This window comes from Lycium barbarum, chromosome 12 (assembly GCF_019175385.1).
Source record: "Lycium barbarum isolate Lr01 chromosome 12, ASM1917538v2, whole genome shotgun sequence".
NCBI lineage: Eukaryota > Viridiplantae > Streptophyta > Magnoliopsida > Solanales > Solanaceae > Lycium > Lycium barbarum.
In genome coordinates, this window is record NC_083348.1 from 84,200,704 (window position 1) to 84,221,100 (window position 20,397).

A 20,397-nucleotide genomic window follows, 5' to 3' on the forward strand; every position below is an offset into this window, starting at 1 on the left:
GCCCGAGCTGGGCACCCGTACGTACCTATTTACCAAATCGACATAACCATATCTTATTCGCATTCAGCATATAACAATTGACAACAGTTTTTTTTTTTTTTTTTTTTGAAACGGTCGCGTATATCATACATATCAGACCAAAGCATAAATACATACAAGCCGTTGAGGCTGTCATAGCAAACCACAAACGTAATCGAACATCAGTGACCCACGACCCACATATATGTCTACAGGCCTCTAACAAACATAACAGAATCATATGACGGGACAGGGCCCCGCCGTACCCTTGAATATACATACATATATACATAACGGAAGAATATGTACCAAATATGGGCTCCAGGACAAAGGAGCACTTCAATCAGCAGAATGTGTATCCTAGGCTGGCAGATCACCTCAGTAAACGTCTGTACCTGCGGGCATGAAACGCAGCCCCCGAAGAAAGGGGGTCAGTACGGAATGTGTACTGAGTATGTAAGGCATAGAATACGGAAAATAGAAACGTAACCGGAACAACGGTGCAAGAAAGTAAGTGCAATAGTCAGAATACCAAGATGCTTATTTTCCAAACGTACATCATACTTACCGGTGCCATATGTTGGAAAAGTACCAAAAACGAATAAATCACCTAGAGTACCGCAATGACTACTTCCCAAACACAGATCCTACGTACTGGCGTCATATGTCTCCATATACGTATTCGTATAACCAATCCATATATATACATATCATATACTGCCGTGGAGCGTACGGCCCGATCCATACATACATACCATATTGCCGTGGAACGTACGACCCGGTCCATAATATAGAATACACTGCCGAGGTACGTTCGGCCCGATCCGTAATATAACATATACCGCCGTGGAATGTACGGCCCGATCCATATAAACATATACTGCCGTGGAACGTACGGCCCGATCCTTAATATCTTATATACTGCCGAGGAACGTTCGGCCCGATCCATAAATAATATAACATATTGCTGCGGAACGTGCAGCCCGATCCTTACATATCATATACATACCGTCATATCATCTCATGTCATATCTTATCATATCTTCAAACGTGCTATCATACTTACAGACTCCTTTTAGAGCATTTTCCATGAAGGTTAGAGACATTAAGACTTACCGAATTCTTTTAGAAACACAATTCTCTTACTTATATCAAATACTTATCAGAATACTCGTAACGGGCCATTTATGTCAGATTACACACCCATATCAGAATATTCATATTAAAGCATTTATATCAAGATACTTACATCAACTACTCATATTGAAATACTCGTATCAAAATGTTCATATTAGGATACTTATATCAAAGTGGGAAACACTTATATCAAATCACTTATCGGACTGTTTATATCGTGATAGTCAAATCAGTATATTCGTATCGGGGTTTCTAGATACTTATCTCGGAGGGTGCATGCGAATCAGAACAAACCGGGAACGGTAGCCAAAGGTTTTCCTTAACTATCGTACGGAAATGAACCAAATAGGGCAACACAATTAGGTCTCGGGGACTGTGGGCCCACCCCGGGTCAAGTCGAGGTGGCGGATATGAATCACGGACATTTGGGGTCCATGGAATCATACATGGAAGTTTCGAAGCGATTCGATTACATTTACAAAAGTTTCGGACATTTGATCGCTTTTCAACAAAATATGAGTTTTATAGTTCAATTCAATTGAATGAATAGTACTCGATTTCAAATTCGGATTTCCATGAACAGGATTGCCCCTGGGGCTCAAATATCGACCTGGTATACCTAAGACATGCCAAAAGAAGGAATGGGGTAGCCTTACATACCTTTCGCGCTTCTTACGCTTGCCCAAACTCAAATCCCGTTTGCTCCAAAATCTACATTTGGTCACAATTACCAAATATGAATTTCAAGCTTTTAAGAATCCAAACTTAAGTACATATTTGTCTACCGAAATTTCGGCAGCATTTCCCCTATAAACTCAACATCCCCGAGAGTTAACTCGGCCATAATATATCAATAACAACAACCCAGCAATACCAACAATATCAACAATCACCACAAAACACATTATGACATAAATAGTCTTCTTTTCTATATAGTTCAACAACTTCCATTCCAACTTCACAATTTCAAACCAATACCAACATTCTCATATTCATTTACTAATCAAGATCACTCCAATTCAATTTGGAAATATTTCATATCATTTCTACAATATATTCACAAAATATACAAACTTTTCACCAAAACCATAATTCATCCAAAACTTCTAATCTTCAACATACATATTCATAACATATTTCCACCTTCCAATTTCATCAACCATAATCATAATTCACATCTTAACAACTTCATTTCCATAATATCACAAAATCATTCTTAAGTGACATAATCTTCTACATTCCATATTTCCAACTTCCACCAAATTTATTCAACTTTCATTTCCAATATAAATTTCACCATAACCACAACTAGAATACAACATAAAATTCAACTCATATTATTTATACAACAATATACATATATGTCCACTTACATATATGCACACCCACTTTGCAAACTTCCATATTTCCATAAATTCTACTCATTTATACATACTACAACATAAACAAACCTTCATAACATAATAAAAAGGGATTAAATCTTACCTTTCTTCTTCAACTTCTTCACTTGACTAGAATGCGGAAACGACGAAACGGATGACTTATCTTCCGAAACAATTATACCACGTTGTAGAGGACCCTTGAATTAGTAGGAATACCACAAGAAAATAATTTTTGAAGCAAGATTTTGAGGGGTGATTTTTCTATGGCCAAACCCGAAATGGCCTTATTTTTGCTCTTCTTTGTGTTTTGTTCTTGGTTCTTGAAGTTTCTAATGAATAAATGATGCATATATGGCCCCTTATATTAATTTGGCACATGGAAATTAATCAATTTGGTGGGCTTGGACCAGGTATGGCCGGCCACCCCCTCACTTTGGGCCTAAATTTTTCTTTTCATTTTTTTTGGGCCAACCCGGTTGGTCCCGAGTTGGGCCTAGCCCACTGACCTTTCGACCTTAAAACGTTCATATCTCCTTGTACCGACGTCACCTGGGAACCCACGACCTATGGATGGAAAGCTAACTCAATTATCTACAACTTCTATTTCTTGGTATTTTTCCAAATTCCAAACTTATAATGCCGGTTTTGCCCCTCAAAGTCAGGTCACCCGAAAACGTTTTCTTAAAAATATTCGTTTGGAGGACTTCCACTTTGATTTGGCCCAAGGGTCCTTCTTGAGTTGTGTTTAACTTTATATATGTGATTCATATGACTTTTCAGATGTTCCAAAAAAATCTCGGTGTATGGGCCCACCTCAGCTTACAAATAATCCGACGTTCAAAAATACGGGATGTAACAGATCGTATAGATGAAATTCCAAATGCATTTTAACGGTAGATTGTACAATGTGCCCAAGTAGCTCGGTATTGAAGCTTAGTTGTTGTTGTTGATATATTGTACAGTGTTCCATCAGGTTAGTAGATCTGTTCGTGTTTTTATGCACTTTTAGATCTCCTTATCTGTCTTTTTTAAATTTTAAATTTCCTTTTGATCTTCTTTTTGCATTGTACCCGTAGATCTCCTTATCTTTTTTTTTTTTTCTAAATTTAAATTCCCTTTTGATCTTCTTTTTGCACCATACCCGCAGGGAACAATAGATCTCTCCAACTAGCGTCTCAGCAAGGATGGCCATCTGTTGTGAGTACCTTGAACTTTTGCATCAATAGAAATGTATAGTCCATTATGTCTACTTCATTCCTTTCATATTCAACCCAGGGAGTAGGCTCAATTTCCCCTGCCATTAGCCATCAAGTTGGACATCCCAGTGTAATGGTGCCAACTCAAAAGGAACAGTTTCTGAGAACTACATGTAGCAGAAAGAAAAAAAGGCAAAAAAATTCAAAGTATTTGCATAGGCGAGCAATCAAATGATTGAGGGACAAAATATAGGCTATCCTACTATAGCTTGAATTGGTTCCTGTTGATCTGTGTCTATTAATAATAACCATGACGGTACATATCTCACCATTTTGTCATAATCCAGCCAAGCAACCTTTTCCGAAACCTTGTCGAGCATGCTGGGCAGGTGATGTTAATAGATTTTCATCCAACAAAGATGGCTCTCCTCAGTTCTTGTGATAGCAATGATGAGATTAGATTGTGGGATGTCAATAGGGGTGATTGCAAACTCATTCTTAAGGTTGGTGTCTCTATTTCCATCCTTTCTCTTTTTAGATGTTGATAAAGAGGTATCTCTATTTGACATACGAAGGCTCCATAATTTGATAATTAGCTGGCTTTTTTGTTTCCATTTCAATTTGGAGATTAGTTAAAAACTCAGACCTAGACAAACGATTAATTCATCTTCTTCTTACTCTACTTCCTTCTTAGAATTGGCTTTCATTCTAACTTTCCTTCTGACCTGCAATAAGTATTGACACCTCTTTATTTCGGGACCACCATTTCTCTTCTTCTCTTCTCTATCTAAATCAATTTTTTTACTCTTTTTCCCAACAACTCAATTCGCCCATTCTCTTCAACTCTCTCTCTCTCTGCATTCTTCTGTCTGTAATCCAAGTGGGATTGGTTCTTGAGCCTCTTTCTTAATCTTTCCCCATTGTTCTTGCTCAAACCTTCTATCTCTTCTCTTTTTGTGGTTAAGAAATGCTTTGTTTTTTGTGGTCATGGCTAGTTTGGAGGTTCGACACTCGTAAGTTCTTACATGTTCGCCAGCTATTTTATAGCAAAAACTACTTTGCCTCAGTTATTTTATACTTATATCTTAATATTTTTAATGATTGATACTCATGATAATTTGTCCTTGTCTACTTTTGTTTTGATTTTGAGTGTATATGCTCTTTTTTTCCTTTGTCTGGCTGTTTTCGGTCATGCTTTTCTTTTAGTTGTTTGTGTTTTTCAGACTTGAACTTGTCATTCTTGAATACATGGCTTAGAGAGGTTTCCATCAGGCGGGTGAGGTGTTCGCTCTTGATATTATTGCTAATCCAAATCTTGTTGGTAAGTATCTCCTTTTAATGAATTCTAATCTGTTGATAAATGCTAAAAACTGATATTCTAATGATGTTATGTGCTTTAGTAATGATTCTTCTTTATCTTGAAAGGATCAAAAAATTATTATGTTTAGTTTGGAATTCGTACATATGACGATAGGATAGATTGTTGATCATGTTGTTCTTGATAAGTTTGCTAATAAGTTGAGGTAATTCTCTTTGAATCATGTGGTACATTTTAGTTATCTAATGTTGGATGTTCTTAAAATGCAACTTTCACATATATGAAAGTACTATATTAACTGCCCTTCAGTGTTTTTTTAAATGTTTTTAATTTTTTATAGTATTGGCCTGAGATGAATATACGTTGAGTAACATGGCTAGTGAAGATTCATATACCCGACCCTAACTTTTTTGGGACTGAGGCGTAGTAGTTGTTATTGTATGTATAATAGAGTTGAAGTGAAGTTGCTAGTGTGATGCTGAGGTTTGGAGCAATTATTTTTTATTTTGTGATTTGTTTAGCTATTAATGCTCCGGAAAGATTTCTGTTAGAGTGGTGGAGTGTATTTTGCGATATACTCATCTCTAGCTTCCCTGAGGTTGCTCTATTCACTGCCGAATCCTTTGATAAGTTGTTACCTACAGAACTTTTCTATGCCATGTTCATGTTTAACTGATATGAAATAATTTCAAGCTAAATGTTTGATTTCTAAATTCTCAGGTCGCGCAGACAATGGAGAACATTGTGCCTAATATCAATCCTGAAAAGTCAACTTATGCTCCTAATCATACAGGAGCAAACATCTCTAGTGTGATGGCTCCAGATGGGAATACAGGTTCGTTGCTTGGACAACGGCCGTCTGCACCTGCTGTTACAGCGTCTGCACCTGGCATAAACTTGGGAGGACCTACGCTAACGGAACCAAATATTCATGCCCCTGCAAATGCTTTGCCTGCTTCACCAGAACTTGGCGGTCTGCACCTTTTGATACCTAAACTGATGGGTGAGAGTGATGCAGTTACCAAGTGAAAGTCTGACGACTTGTATCTTCTTTGTTTGGGGCTTATGATATTGTGAAGTGTGCTCTCTTTTCTGAGCTCATATCTAGGATGCCCCAAAGCAACTTGTTGTAACTAGGGGTTATGGATTTGACCAAAAAGCATAGTTTTGCCGTTTTGATGTATGGTGCTTTAGTCTGAGTGTAGGAGTTATGAGCGGAATATAGATACTCTGAAGACTCATTTTTTGCCCTAAGTTCAGATGAACATGTTAAAAGATAGAAAGAAAAAAAGCTTTTGGCTTTAGTCTGAGTGTAGGAGATTTCTTTGTGGGCAAATAGAACCAAATCTTTGTTTTGCCTCCTTGGCCAGAACCTTTTGATGCGGGTTTGTTTGTACCTTGGGCTTGGCTTCAAATATTTCACATGTAGTTTATAGAATCTTTTGTCTTTGGCATTGATACTGTTGGATGTGTGAAACAGTTTTTAAATTTTTACTCCTAAACTCAACGTGCATTAAGATAGTCTGAAAAAGACTTTTATCACTAATAATTCATTAAAAAGGATAAATTGCATACATCGAAGGGCACTGGCTCACACTTAAATTGTAGCTGTAAATCCCTTTTTCCTTTGGATTAATATATGTCTATCGTACACCTCAGAATACTATTTCAGGATATGCTTCATTGACCAGTTTAAAAGGAATAACTTTATATACTCATTTGTGGCAATTAATTTGTATTTGCTTGCTGAATATGGTCTTCCAGTTTCATTTTGAAGATTAGATTCATATCAATTAGAAGTTGTGATAGGAAAAGTACACATGGCGAACTAACGTGGAAGGAAGTATGAACTAAGCAAACAACTTTCAAACTTAGATTTAGAAAAATAATCAGTGTAATTATGAGTGCTTTGAACTAGCATGTTCTCTTCGGAAGAATCACCATGAGAAGTTCTCACAGTGATCATATAGAAAACATTTCAAATACCTTTTATAGATAGATTTCCCAACTAGCTGCTGATGAGGCTTACTTTTTGTTGTTGTTGATAGATTGTACAATGTGCCATCAGTTTTGCAGATCTGTCCCTTCATTTACTTTAATATTTCTATTGTTACTTTTATGCATTATTAGTCCATTATGGTGTTTCAGTTCAGATTCAAATTTACGTTAATTCATTCCTTTCATGTTCAACCCAGGGAGTTGGTTCAAGTCCCGTCATTAACCATCAAGTAGTACAAACTCAAACGGAACATTTTTTGATAACTACATCCTGTCCTCAACTGAATGCTGGAGTAAGTTGAATACTCAAGTAATCATTATTTTCCTAGTGATTGTAGCATGCTGCAATTATTTTGGCGTGAATGAATTGATTTTCTCAATCTCATTTGTGAAATTTTGCACATCAAGTTATCATTAGTCAAAATTAGTACTATAACTTAAATATAAGGAGGAGCTTATAATGCTTCAAAGTGTTTGCAAAAATCCAGCAATCAACTTAGAGGGGACAAAATGAAGACAATACTGATAAGATCAAGATGTTTATTCAAATTCATTTGATTATGCAATTTTAAATGTTATTTAATACAAGAGTCTAATTAACATTTTAAATATCAACTTCCAAATGATAAAACAGAGTACAGGAGTTTGAAACAATGGTCAAAGTTTGTGGCTGATACATCCTTTCCGATAACTCATTACATTGGTGATGCGCCAAGAATATTGTCACCTTCCTTGGTCCCATATGCACCCTTGTTAGTTGTCAGCGAAAGGGTGTATGCTGCTGTGGTTTCATTCAGATATTGTTGTAATTTGGATAAAAGAAAGAAGAATGACTGTCGTATCTTGATCCACTGGTCACATGACTCATTGAAGCTATGGTTCCTTTCGAAGGTGAAACTACCAATGAAGAATTTATACCAGCATGTGCTCTACATGGCCAAGTTATGCTGCTTTGGAAGATTGGGTTCCACAGCTCCAGGAACTGCAACAAAATTCAACAGGTATCAGATGAAGAGGGAAAAGGAAAGAAAAATCAAGGACATAAATATGAATAAGCTTCAACATGAACAATTTCATCTGACACAGCAACTACTTGGTTTGGAGATCTAATATTCCTGAATTCCCCTCAACAGAGAAGTCATTAAGCAACGCGGAATGATCAGACAAGAGTAAGAAAACAAAAATGTTCAGCTGAAATCAATATGCAATCAGCATTTTTTTTATTGAGATAAAAAAATAGCAAGAAAACCGATGGTACTGTCGGAAGCAAACCTCATACCAAAATGTGCACTCTAAGACATATCATTGCGACACCAAAACTCAAAATTGCAGACGTCGCATATTCTTAATGTCTATTACTCCTTTTCCATTTCTTAGCTTTGGCTTGACTAAGGAAGAAGTTCTTTGTTACTTTATTTCTTTTCAGGATGGTTCCATATGTAAGCATCTTAAGTTAAATTTGTCGTTATACAAATATATAGACATTAATTGAGCCAAGTCTACAAAGAAGTTATAGATGAGCTCAACGCTTCAGCATAAGATTTGCAAATTGTGTTAAGCATACCTCATCGGAACCAATCACAAATACTTGAGAGTGCCCAGGGCGGAAAGTGCACGACTGGAACTTATTGCCACTGGAGAACAGTTCAAATATACACTTTCCTTCATTAATAGATCATATCTGTGGACACAGATGCCAGGTAAATCCCACTCATATCCCAGCATATTGAACGAACGTCTTTGACGTGTCCCTCTAAATCAAAGAAAACGAAATCACATCGATACGTTATAGTAGTGCAACAAATAAGAAATTTAAAAAAAGCTTGATCAATGATCAGGAAGAAGCATCTCACTTGTAACTTTTTTTTGGATGCTGCTAGTCTCGACATCAAAGATATTTACAATATTTTTAGTAGAACTTGCCAAAAAGTGCCCAAGGTGAGGTTGAAATCTAACTTGTCTACTACATCCCTGCATTTGTACCAAGAGCTAATCAATACAATTTTTCGTGAATGAATAGTAGCTAATTCTCCATAAACCACCCTGTTTAGAACACCATACAATGCATTGCTGAATGTGATACGGATGTTGGTTCAATTAACATTAAGAAACCCTTTTTATTTCCTACACTAATCATTTGCATGTGTATTCACATGATGACCAACTACTGATCCTGAAAACCTTGAAATAACAAGAAAAACATTCCCACAATCAAATGCAGGAATTCATGAAAAAATAGATCCGACAATGATTTAGAATCAGGTAATTAAGTAATCTCCAAATTAAAATGGAAACAGAAAAAGCAGCTAACTATCAAATTGTGGAGCCCTCGTATGTCAAATAAAGATACCTCTTTATCAACATTTAAAAAAAAGGAAGGAAATAGAGACACCAACCTTAAGAATGAGATTGAAATCACCCCCACAGACATCCCACAGTCTAATCTCATTATTGCTATCACAGGACCTGAGGAGATCCATCTTTGTTGGATGAAAATCTATTGACATCACATGCTCACCATGCCCGAAAAGGTTCTAGAAAGGTTGCTTGGCTGGATAAGACGAAATGGGGAAACATGGTTATAATAGACACAGATTAAAAGGAAGCAATTCAAGAGATCAAACAGTTTTCATTATCAGAAAGGTCCTGATAGCCACAAGGAAAATAAAAGATTATCAATGTTAAAGACTACAAGATATTTTAGCAACAGCATAGTTCCTCAACTGAGACATATTATGGACAGCATAAGTTGATGATATTTGTCATATTAGTGACAGATCTGTTGGGTATCCTCAGCGCAGAGACAAGAATGTGACATTGTCTGAACAATTATTCTTGCTAAACAATAATATACATTCTCATCAAAGTAAAAGCAAAAGAATCAGGATACATCACACAGATCAGAAGAAATAATGTGGACCAAGAACAACAAAATCATATAACGAGTGAATACATATTCTGATTGATTTAAATATGTGCTAACTGTCATTTCTGAGATGGATAGAACATAAAAAAGTTTAACTCATAGACCCATACAACCAAGGATCTGCAATTACAACAAAGAGATAATACCTTGGCTGCATCCCATATCATCACAGTTCTGTCAAAAGAAAATGTTGCAAACACCATTGATTTACCTCATCGGAACCAATCACCAACACTTGAGACTGCCAAGTGTGGAAAGTGCACGACTGGAACTTATTGCCACCGGAGAACAGTTCAAATACACACTTTCCTTCACTAACAGACCATATCCATGCACGATCTTCGCACACGGATGCCAGGTAATTCCCACTCAAATCCCAGCATATTGAACGAACGTCTTTGACGTGTCCCTATAAATCAAAGAAAACGAAATCACATTGATACATTATAGTAATGCAACAAATAAGAAATTTAAAACAAGCTTGATCAATGATCGGAAAGAAGCATCGTACTTGTAACTTTTTATGGATGTTGTTAGTCTCGACATCAAAGATATTTATAATATTTCCGGTAGAACTTGCCAAAAAGTCCCCAAGGAAGTTGAAATCTAACTTGTCTACTACCACCCGGTATTGCTTAGCTCTTGGTACAAATGCAGGGAGGTAGTAGACAAGTTAGATTTCAACCTCAACTTGGGGACTTTTTGGCAAGTTCTACCGGAAATATTATAAATATCTTTGATCTCGAGACTAACAACATCCAAAAAAAAAAAGTTAAAAGTAAGATTCTTCTTCTTGATCATCGATCAAGCTTGTTTTGAATTTCTTATTTGTTGCATTACTATAATGTATCAATGTGATTTCGTTTTCTTTGATTTATAGGGACACGTCAAAGACGTTCGTTCAATTTACTGGGATATGAGTGGGAATTAACTGGCATCCGTGTGCGAAGATAGTGCACGAATATGGTCTGTTAGTGAAGGAAAGTGTATTATTGAACTGTTCTCTGGTGGCAATAAGTTCCAGTCGTGCACTTTCTGCCCTGGGCACTCTCAAGTGTTAGTGATTGGTTCCGATGAGGTAAATTAATGGTGTCTGCAACATCTACTTTTGACAGAACTGTTCAGTGCAAGTAATAAGGTTGAAATCAGCTCTTTTCCTCAAAGCATAGATCGAATTACTTGCACTAGCCAGACCAGCATCTCCTTGGGGGAAGTAGCTTTTAGTATTGTCCTTTGCAATACCAGCAACAGTAGCTTTCTCTTTCCCAATCTACAGCTCAGCAATATATTAAATGAGCAAGAATAAAGTAGATGAAGACCATACAGACATTGTCCAAGAGACTATAAAGGTGACAGACAAGAACTAAGAAAGGGAAGTCCACTCTCCAAAAACGATGTTGTCAACCACCAGCACATGAACGGCTTTAAGAAGTAGATGCAGAAAAATGATCTTACAGATGCCACAGAACTCAATAGAGTTTTCCTCTTTCTGCTACTCGGCACTGCAGGTTGCTTTCCAGAAATTTTCATAATACCTCCTATAGGAGCCATTATTTGCTGGTCAGCTGGTAAATTCTCCGAGGTTCTTTGATTTCTATCACCAAGCATCTGTTCAGTGCCAAGAAAAAGTAAGGCAGGAAAAAGATCTCGATCATAACAGTATAGTAGGATAGCCTATATTTTGAGGCAGGAAAAAGATCTCGATCATAACAGTATAGTAGGATAGCCTATATTTTGTCCCTCAATCTGTTGATTGCTGGACTATGCAAATACTTTGGAGTATTTTGCCTCTTTTTCTTTCTGCTTCATAGGTTCCTCCTTTTAAAGTTGAGTTTTAACTTACGGTTCTTATTTTGACTATTAATGTACAAAGTGTTAACAAGAGATTTCAAAAACCAGAAAATTCTGAAAACCAATTCATGGTCTATTGCACGGCTAAAATAAATGCAGCATCCTACAATCCCTAGGAGTGAAATCATTGCATAAGTATTCAACTTACTCCTGCATCTTTTCCACTCGAGTCAGCTTGAGTGAGCATACTAAAGAAATCACCAGAACTTGCAGGGGCAGGAAGTTTGAGCATATCCAATGTTTGAACTGCTACATTATCCTGTTGAGGAAAGGATGTAGTTCTCAGAAACTGTTCCTTTTGAGTTGGCACTATTACACTGGGACATGGGGAATTGAACCAACTCCCTGGGTTGAATATGAAAGGAATGAACTAACTAAAAGTTATACATTTCTATTGAGCAAAAGTTCAAGGTACTCACAACAGATGGCCATCCTTGATGAGATGCTTGTTGGAGAGACCTGTTGTTCCCTGCGGGTACAGTCGAAGAAAAGATCAACAGAAAGTTTTTTAACAAAACATATAAAGTATGAGGAGATCTAATAGTGCATAAAAGTAACAGCAGAATTAACAAAGTAAATAAAGTGGCTAATCTGCTAACCTGATGGCACATTGTACAATTTATCAACAAGAACAACAAAAAAACAAGCCTCAATCAGAAGCTAGTTGGCAACATCGTAAAATCTACATGTCATGACATTTTTGTGGCTATAAACCATGACACTAAAGATAAAATGAAATTTTCAGTTAATTTGTTCCTAAAAAATATCATTCATTTTTAACAGACAAAACAGGAAGTGTCGCATAACATGACACAGAGGAACTACATGTTTTATGTGTTCCTTGATTTTTCTTACCAAAGTTGGAAGGGCTCTCACGTTCTGACAGGTAACTAACTCCTATTCGAGTGACCATGTACACTCCATTGGGAGGTTCATATGTGCCAACCACGTCATGTTTGATTAATTTGTCATCGCGCACAAGTGGTTTACATTTCGGCACAATATGATTAGGAACATAAGTCGAATTTTCAGGATTGATTTTAGGCACAATAGCATCCACTGTCTGCTCAACCTGAGAATTTAGAAATCAAGCATTTAGTTTGCAATTATTTCATATTAGTTAAACTTGAACATGACATAGAAAGGTTTTATAGGTAACACCTTATTGAAGGATTCGGCAGCGAGTAGAGCAACCTCAAGGAAGCTAGAGCTGAGTATTTCATTAAATATATTCCACCACTCTAACAGAAATCCTTCCGGAGCATTAATAGCTGAACAAATCACAAAATTAAAAATCACTACTCCAAACCTTAGCATCACACCAACACTTCACAACTCCATTATACATGCAATAAAAACTACTACGCCTCGGTCCCAAACAAGTTGAGGTCGGCTATATGAATCTTCGCTAACCATGTTACTCAATGTAAATTCATCTCAGGCCAATACTATAAAAAAATTAAAAACATTAAGAAAAATACTGAAGGGCAGTTAATATAGTACTTTCATTTCATATACATGAAAGTTGCACTTTAAGAACATCCAACATTAGATAACTAAAAAGTACCAGATGATTCGAAGAGAATGACCTCAATTTATTAGCAAAATTTTCAAGAACAACATGATCAAAAATCTATCATATCGTCATGGGTAAGAATTCCATACTAAACATAATAAACTTTTCGACCCTTTCAAGATAAAGAAGAATCATTACTAAAGCACATATTATAATTCATTAGAATATCATTTTTAGCATCTGATTGAAATAATAGAATTCATTAAAAGGAGATACTTACCAACAGGATTTGGATTAGCAATTATTTCTCTGGCAATTACCTTACCCGTCTGATGGAAACCTTTCTTAGCCATGTAATCAGGAACGACAAGTTCAAGTCTGAAAAATATAAACATATAATAGAAAAGAATGAATAAAAACAGTCAAACAAAGAAAAAAAATCATATATGCACACCCAAAATCAAAAGAAAAGTAGACAAGCACAAATTATATCAGGAGTATCGAGCATTAAAAATATTAAGTATAACTAACAAAGGCGAAGTAGTTTTTGCTATAAAATAACTGGCGAACACGTAAAAACTTACGAGTGTCGAGCCTCCAAACTGCCCGTGATCACGAAAACAAAGTGCTTCTTAACCACAGAATAGAGAAGAGAAAGAAGGTTCGGGCAAGAACAACCGGGAAAGATGAAGAAAGAGTCTCAAGAACCAAATCCTACTTGGATTACCGACAGAAGAATACAGAGAGAGAATTGAAGTAAGAGAGTGAAAGAATTGAGTTGAGGTAAGGTGAGAAATGAAAGGTGGAAACTTTGTAAGGCGCTTCTAAGTAGCTTGAAGAGAGGATAGTACAATGCAAAAGCGTAAGGAAAGAAGAGCAAATCATTCAATTTAAATAGAGAAGAGAAGAAGAGAGACAGTGGTGGTCCTGAGGGTACCACATACAGTCAGAAGGTCAAACATTTTTTCCGCTTTGTCAACTAATTAATTTCAAAAACTAGTTACCAAAATGTGGTAGTCAAGTGAATAAGTAGAACTTATTACATAATCCTAACCAGAAAAAATTAATAAGATTATACCGCTTAGGTAAGAAATTAAATTATTGTTAAACAGATATCAATTTTTCTTTAAGTAATTGGATTGCACGACTGGTGTAGTGGGATTTATGAGATCCCTCAACATTTAACTAGAGATCTCGGGGTTGCGTCTCGGGAACGGAGAAATCCTTGGTAAAGAGCGTTTTCCCCTTAAATGGTCCTATACGGTGTGCATCTGGATCAGGCCAATAGGTTCCGGATACTAGATAGTTATACTAAGAAGTATTGCCATTTAAAATCTATCAAGTGGTTATTAATAGTAATCATGATGTGTCTTAATAGTTGTTAGAATGTACTGCAAATTACAATAAAGGAAGGTTTTCATTAGCTCCAATATTACATGTATGAACTTAGATAAATGTGGTAAGTTAGTAATATCTATACATTATGCAAAGATTAACATAGTATTTCTATTAAAGAAGCATTCAATTATCCAGTGTACTAAAAGATATCACTTTGTTGCTTAAGCGATGGAACTATGCGAAGCAACGGATTATTGCTTCACAGCTGAAGTCATGCGCTTCAAACAACGATACGTAAAGTGATCCCAATAACAAATAGTCGATTCTTTGAATCTCATTAAAATCAATAACATCCTGTTGAAGTTAATTTTAATATAAATAGAGAAGAGAAGAAGGGAAATGGTGGTCCCGAGTGTACCGGGGTAAAATAACAATCACACAGTCAGATAAAAAAGAAACTTAAGTTTTTTTTATTATTTGTCAATTTAACCTTTTTTTAAGTGTTCTTTTTATAGAAAACTACCATAACGAAAAACAAAGAGAAAATAAAGAGTCGTTAATGCAGATCAGAAGCAAAGTCAGAATAGAAGTCAATTCTAAGATGGAAACAGAGTAAGAAAACGATGAATTAATTGCTTTTCCAAGTCGGAGTTTTTAGGTGAGAAGCAGACAGCAGTTTTCATTGCAATATTTAACCCTTAAGCTTCAAACAAAAAAAGGTGACGATAAGTTGGTGGATCTTCATAAATTTGAGCTAATATAATAGACTTTTTCACAATTGGACAATCACTCATTAATTTTGTGCAAATACTATTTCAGTTTCTGAGCAAATTTTGCGTTGAATTCCACGCAGATGTTTAAAACTCATAACTACCTCAACAAGAAACACCCTTCCACCCCCCACCCCCCCTCTTTTTTGGCGTTTTGATTTAATGTATCCAAATTGACAGTATAAAAAAAAAGTTTTACATTGTCACTGTAGTTTACCTATTTTACCATATTAGCTACAATCTTTTTATGCTACACTATCAGCTTATTGTAGGCTATTTGTTAGTGTAAAAATAATATTTTTACTACACTGTATAAAATAAAAATTAGGGAGTTACTGTCACGACCCGATTTCTGATCAAGCCGTGACCGGCACCCGGTGCCTTAACTTGACCGAGCGGACATTCTAGGCTTTCTAATATGTTCTTATTCGAATAAAAATGTGCAACTCAATGCAATTCTTTGAAAAGTAAATATAATATTTGGATCTCAAGTTCAAGTAAACATTCTGAAAATTTGTATATATATGTTTATGCACTTTCTTATCAGTGTACAATATAAGCATAATGTCAATACATAACCCAAATTCTAAGACTGTCTATGAAGCCTCTAAACTGAAGATAATGACTGCATAAAAGGAATAACCAAATAAGAATATATGTGTCCCCACCGAAAGGAAGAAGTGGAGCTACCAATAGCATGAAAAGTGAGGGATCTCTAGACTGTAATCTGCTCGTCTGCAAAATTGGACCCTACATTGTAACCCGGACCAACGTAGGTTCCCAAAAGAGAATGTCAGTACAATCCACCGTACTCAGTGAGTCTCAACATCCCCTCACTAAATTTGGAACGAGGTTTAAATAAACATGTACGCAATAACATTAACTCTGAAAGGGAATAGTTCATAAAAAAAACTCATCATGTAAATAATATCACATTTAACCAACCACCACTTAGTATTTCTTATTTAAGTACATCCTTTGCTCTTTATCTTTTAGATAGTTTAGTCGACTGAACTTTTCTTATGCCCAGCTGTGACGATAGTAACCCTTTATACGGCTACCAAATCTTTTGTGCCTCATTATGAAAATATTAGCAGCCCTAGGTAAAACTGCTTTTAAACCTTTATATAGTTACCATTCATGTTGTATCTCATTATGGAATAATTAATAACCCTTTGTACGGTTACTCGTAGCCAATTGTACGGCCACCAAATCTTTGTACTTCTTTATGGAAATATTAGCAACCCTTTGTACTCCTGCTCGTAACCCTTTATACGGTTACCATTTAATTAACATTTGAACTAACTTCAACCATTTAACTTTAACATAATTATGGCACTTAAAGCACATCATAGCGTTCTTCGCTTTAAAGCATAAAAAGTCAAATCTTTACACATGTCATAGCAAGTATAAAGAAACTTCGAATCTGCATCATTTTATCAATAAATATGGGCATGAAGACTCGGCTTTGAAAGCTTAAAAGGACACTTGTTTCATAAATTGATAACATGTATACCTCAGCTCTAATAATCATGGATACTATGAGCTTACTCACTCTAATTAAACTCGCACTGATGTTATCATTGTCAGAAAAAAAAAAATTAAACTCGCAGTATCATTCAAAAACATTTAATCAAAATATTATGGGCATGACTTTCGTGAGAAAAGAACTTAAGTAAAGATAAGTCTTAACTCACCTCAAAGCATTTAACTTCAATTCACTTCTTCAAGTTCCCAAAACATTCAACACAGATTAGTTCTGGCGTGGGGTTCGTTTCCAATGTCCAAATCAGTCACTAAATACCCTACAAGATCAAATAGGGCTATCAAATAATAACTCTTTAATACAAAACTCATCTTTTTCACCAAACATCTTTACAGTATCAACGATGGTTTATTATATGGCACCATAATATCAACACAAAGTGGAACAATTACCTTGGCAATTAGAATTCCAATTCTCATCTTATGGATCATTAGATGGTTTTCTTGAAAATATCATTGGGCGATTAGACCAAAGAGGGAACTGCTACGGCATGGCCTTAGTTGAATATATATTATATATAACTAAAGAAAACTGTATAGGGTTCACTTTGTAAAGCAGCAAATTGGGCCGTTACAACTATTATATTGACATCTTTTGGGTGCACTATATTTCCATTTCCACTACAAATAGTATATATTACTCCCTATAATAATTACTCCGTCCATTTAACTAAATTCCAAATGGCCCCTTAAATTTATTTGTATACTCATATATCGTCTTGGGACTTAGAAGTTTATTGCTCTCGTATAATCGTCATCTAATGAGTATTAATTCAAGACTTTTAGGAGCGTTAAAATAGCTCGGGACTTCACAGTCAATCAATTAGAGAAGTATCAGGGTATTGACTAATTTTGAAATACTTGGATTATGTGACTATTGATAACAAAGATTAAAAGGTATGATATAATTTATATATGATTTAATTGTTGCTACCTACTTACGATTTTCGAAGGTCAAGTATTTTATTTATTTTGTCAACTAATTAATTTCAAAAAGTAGTTACAAAAAAGTGGTAGTCAGGTAATTTACAGCAATAGAACTCATGGCATTGAAATTAGGGGCGTCAATGGTTTTGTAAAAATCGACTTAACCGATCGAAAAGTACCGAATGAATTATTAGAAATTGTTAATAAAACTGACGATTTTTATATAAATTTCTGACTGTACCGGAAAATTGGGTAGATTTTTATTTTATAAAAATCAACGAAAAAAATACCGAACCGTACCGAATACATTTAAATGTGTAAATTAAATCTTATATATTAAATTTAAATTAATTAAAACATTAAGTTTTTCGCCTTGTGCTTGCTGTGATGGAAATGACTACAGGTTGGCAACAAGTAATTCACACTAAAGTCCCAACTGTGAAAGCTGTTATGTTACCTCTATTGAAATTAAATTAGTTCTAGCACCTCAAGCAGTAACCACTAAGTTAGAGGGTATTTCAACGATCTTGAGTAGCAAGCTACAAGGTATTAGATATCTTTCATCTTGTATGATTTAAATTATTTTATTTGATACTGAATCTTATTAGACTTAGTTCTTGTGTCTCATCTTGATTGATTACTTCCACTCATGTGATCAAATTTTTTTGTCTTTATTTAATATTATCTTACATTACTATAAAATAGCGGATGGATCTCGATTCTTATCATGATTCATGTTTTCCTTGATTCTTTACCTTTTAAACTATAAAATGTCTAGAGAGTTTTTTTTAAAGGCTTATCAAAGCATACATGGTATTGTGTACAACTTTTACTTGTGACTTTTATATGACTTTTTTTTTTTTTTTTTAAATACCGAAATGATGGGACGGCTTCAAAAAGTCTAAATTTGGTTATACAAAATAAAATAACCGAAAAATTGATATGGTATAAATTTTATAAAATAACCATTCAATCCGTACCATTGACACCCCTAATTGAAGTTATGCGACCCTTCTAGGGTTTTTACGCTCTAGACCGAAAAATTGATAAGATTATATAGCTTAGATAAGAAATTAAATTATTGTTAAATAGATACTATTTTTCTTTAAGTCATTGAATTGCACCACGGGTGCAGTACATTTTTTTGCGCGGATTGCCCTTCGTTTGGGGTGGTCTTTAAATTTTGCCCCTCAAATTTGTGGTCTTTAAATTTTGCCCTTCATATTTGTGGTCTTTAAATTTTGCCCTTTGCTTGGAAAGATGGGCGAATAGATGAAGTTCTGGGTTCGAACTCCCGCTCAGGCATAAAATAAAAAAATAATTTCGCAAGGCAGGACAGGGGGAGTGTGTGCCGGATCCAGCATACAATCTTTAAGAAAAAGTTAAAGTTATGCCGGATCCGGCATAACTAAAATTCTGCCCCTCAAGGCAAAGTCTGCCCCTTCCAACAGACTTTTAGTTAAACATAACTAAAAGTCTGCCGGAGGGGGCATACAAAATTTAAACTTTGCCTTATAAGACAAACTTTTAGTTATGCCTTATGCGGCATACTTTTAATTATGTTTTATGGGTACACTCTTAGTTAAGGCATTACTAAAGGTTTACCTTGAAAAGTTAAAAAAAAATACATATATATGCTTCAAGGCAAAGTTTGCCCATAAGGCATAAGTATGCCCCCATCGGCATAAGTTTGGTAATTCCTTAACAAGTTTATGACGATGGGGGCATACTTTTAATGGGCAAACTTTTATGCCGGATCTGGCATAAACTTGTGAAGGAATTATCAAAGTTATGCCGGAACCGGCATACTTATGCCAAGTCTGCCCATAAGGCATAAGTATGCCGGGTCCGGCATAACTTTGCTAATTCCTTCACAAGTGTATGCCGATGGGGGCATACCGAAATTTAAACTCTGTTTTGCGATTTTTTTTAAATTTTTTTTTGACTGTGTGGGGGTTCGAACCTGAAACCCATGGGATTTAGCGAAGGGCAAAATTTAAAGATTTTAAATATGAGGGGCAAAATTTAAAGACCACCCCAAAAGAAGCGAATTGCCCGGTGCAGTATGGATGAAATCCCACTACACTTAACTGCATATCTCGCATTCGCGAATGACAAACCATGATAAGGAGTGCTTCCCCCTTAAATGGTCCTATGCAACGTGAATCTGGATTAGTTGGGCCAATAGGTTTCAGATACCATGGTTATATTAAAAAAAGAAAAGGGCTAAAAATGTCCCTAACCTATTGAATTTTGTTCAAAAATACCTTGCTCCCATCTATTGGATCAAAAGTGCCCTCGACATTATCTTTTGGCTTAAAAATGTCCCTAACCTATTGCATATTGCTAAAAAAGGCCTCCGAATCAAAAATACCCTCAATGTTATTTTTTGGCTTAAAACTCTCCCTAACACTAATGGTGTACTATCGAAGGCTATATAACAAGCTATTTGGCATTGTATGATATTGGTTCAGG

The 20,397-nt window shown here is 35.6% G+C and overlaps 2 protein-coding genes across 11 annotated transcripts; one reads left to right on the forward strand and one right to left on the reverse strand.

Moving 5' to 3' along the window:
• The first annotated feature begins 3,371 nt into the window (after window positions 1-3,371).
• Window positions 3,372-6,509, forward strand: LOC132623784 (uncharacterized). 6 transcript variants are annotated; one of them, XM_060338591.1, is made up of 5 exons: window positions 3,372-3,510; window positions 3,685-3,734; window positions 4,081-4,236; window positions 4,940-5,054; window positions 5,772-6,509. In XM_060338591.1, exons 3-5 carry the CDS (start codon window positions 4,181-4,183, stop codon window positions 6,078-6,080), a joined length of 480 nt encoding a protein of 159 aa, XP_060194574.1. In that variant the 5' UTR covers window positions 3,372-3,510; window positions 3,685-3,734; window positions 4,081-4,180; the 3' UTR covers window positions 6,081-6,509. The 6 variants fall into 6 exon arrangements, 5 of the variants coding, with proteins under 5 accessions (XP_060194574.1, XP_060194573.1, XP_060194576.1 ...); XM_060338590.1 differs by having other exon boundaries at window positions 3,373-3,510; window positions 3,813-4,236; XR_009576425.1 differs by lacking the exon at window positions 3,372-3,510 and having other exon boundaries at window positions 3,522-4,236; window positions 4,957-5,054.
• A 1,066-nt stretch (window positions 6,510-7,575) lies between these two features.
• On the reverse strand, window positions 7,576-17,553 carry LOC132621804 (uncharacterized). 5 transcript variants are annotated; one of them, XR_009575694.1, is made up of 13 exons: window positions 17,389-17,553; window positions 17,148-17,255; window positions 16,119-16,200; window positions 13,623-13,720; window positions 12,988-13,097; window positions 12,682-12,898; window positions 12,246-12,295; window positions 11,975-12,085; window positions 11,431-11,583; window positions 9,446-9,600; window positions 8,903-9,020; window positions 8,614-8,802; window positions 7,576-8,031 (listed from the first exon to the last, which is right to left on the reverse strand). XR_009575694.1 is itself a non-coding variant. In XM_060336231.1 (10 exons), exons 4-10 carry the CDS (start codon window positions 13,693-13,695, stop codon window positions 11,078-11,080), a joined length of 882 nt encoding a protein of 293 aa, XP_060192214.1. In that variant the 5' UTR covers window positions 13,696-13,720; window positions 16,141-16,200; window positions 17,148-17,255; window positions 17,389-17,553; the 3' UTR covers window positions 10,494-11,077. The 5 variants fall into 5 exon arrangements, 4 of the variants coding, with proteins under 4 accessions (XP_060192214.1, XP_060192212.1, XP_060192213.1 ...); XM_060336231.1 differs by lacking the exons at window positions 7,576-8,031; window positions 8,614-8,802; window positions 8,903-9,020; window positions 9,446-9,600 and adding an exon at window positions 10,494-11,245 and having other exon boundaries at window positions 16,141-16,200; XM_060336229.1 differs by lacking the exons at window positions 7,576-8,031; window positions 8,614-8,802; window positions 8,903-9,020; window positions 9,446-9,600 and adding an exon at window positions 10,494-11,245 and having other exon boundaries at window positions 17,389-17,552.
• Between the last annotated feature and the right edge of the window lie 2,844 nt (window positions 17,554-20,397).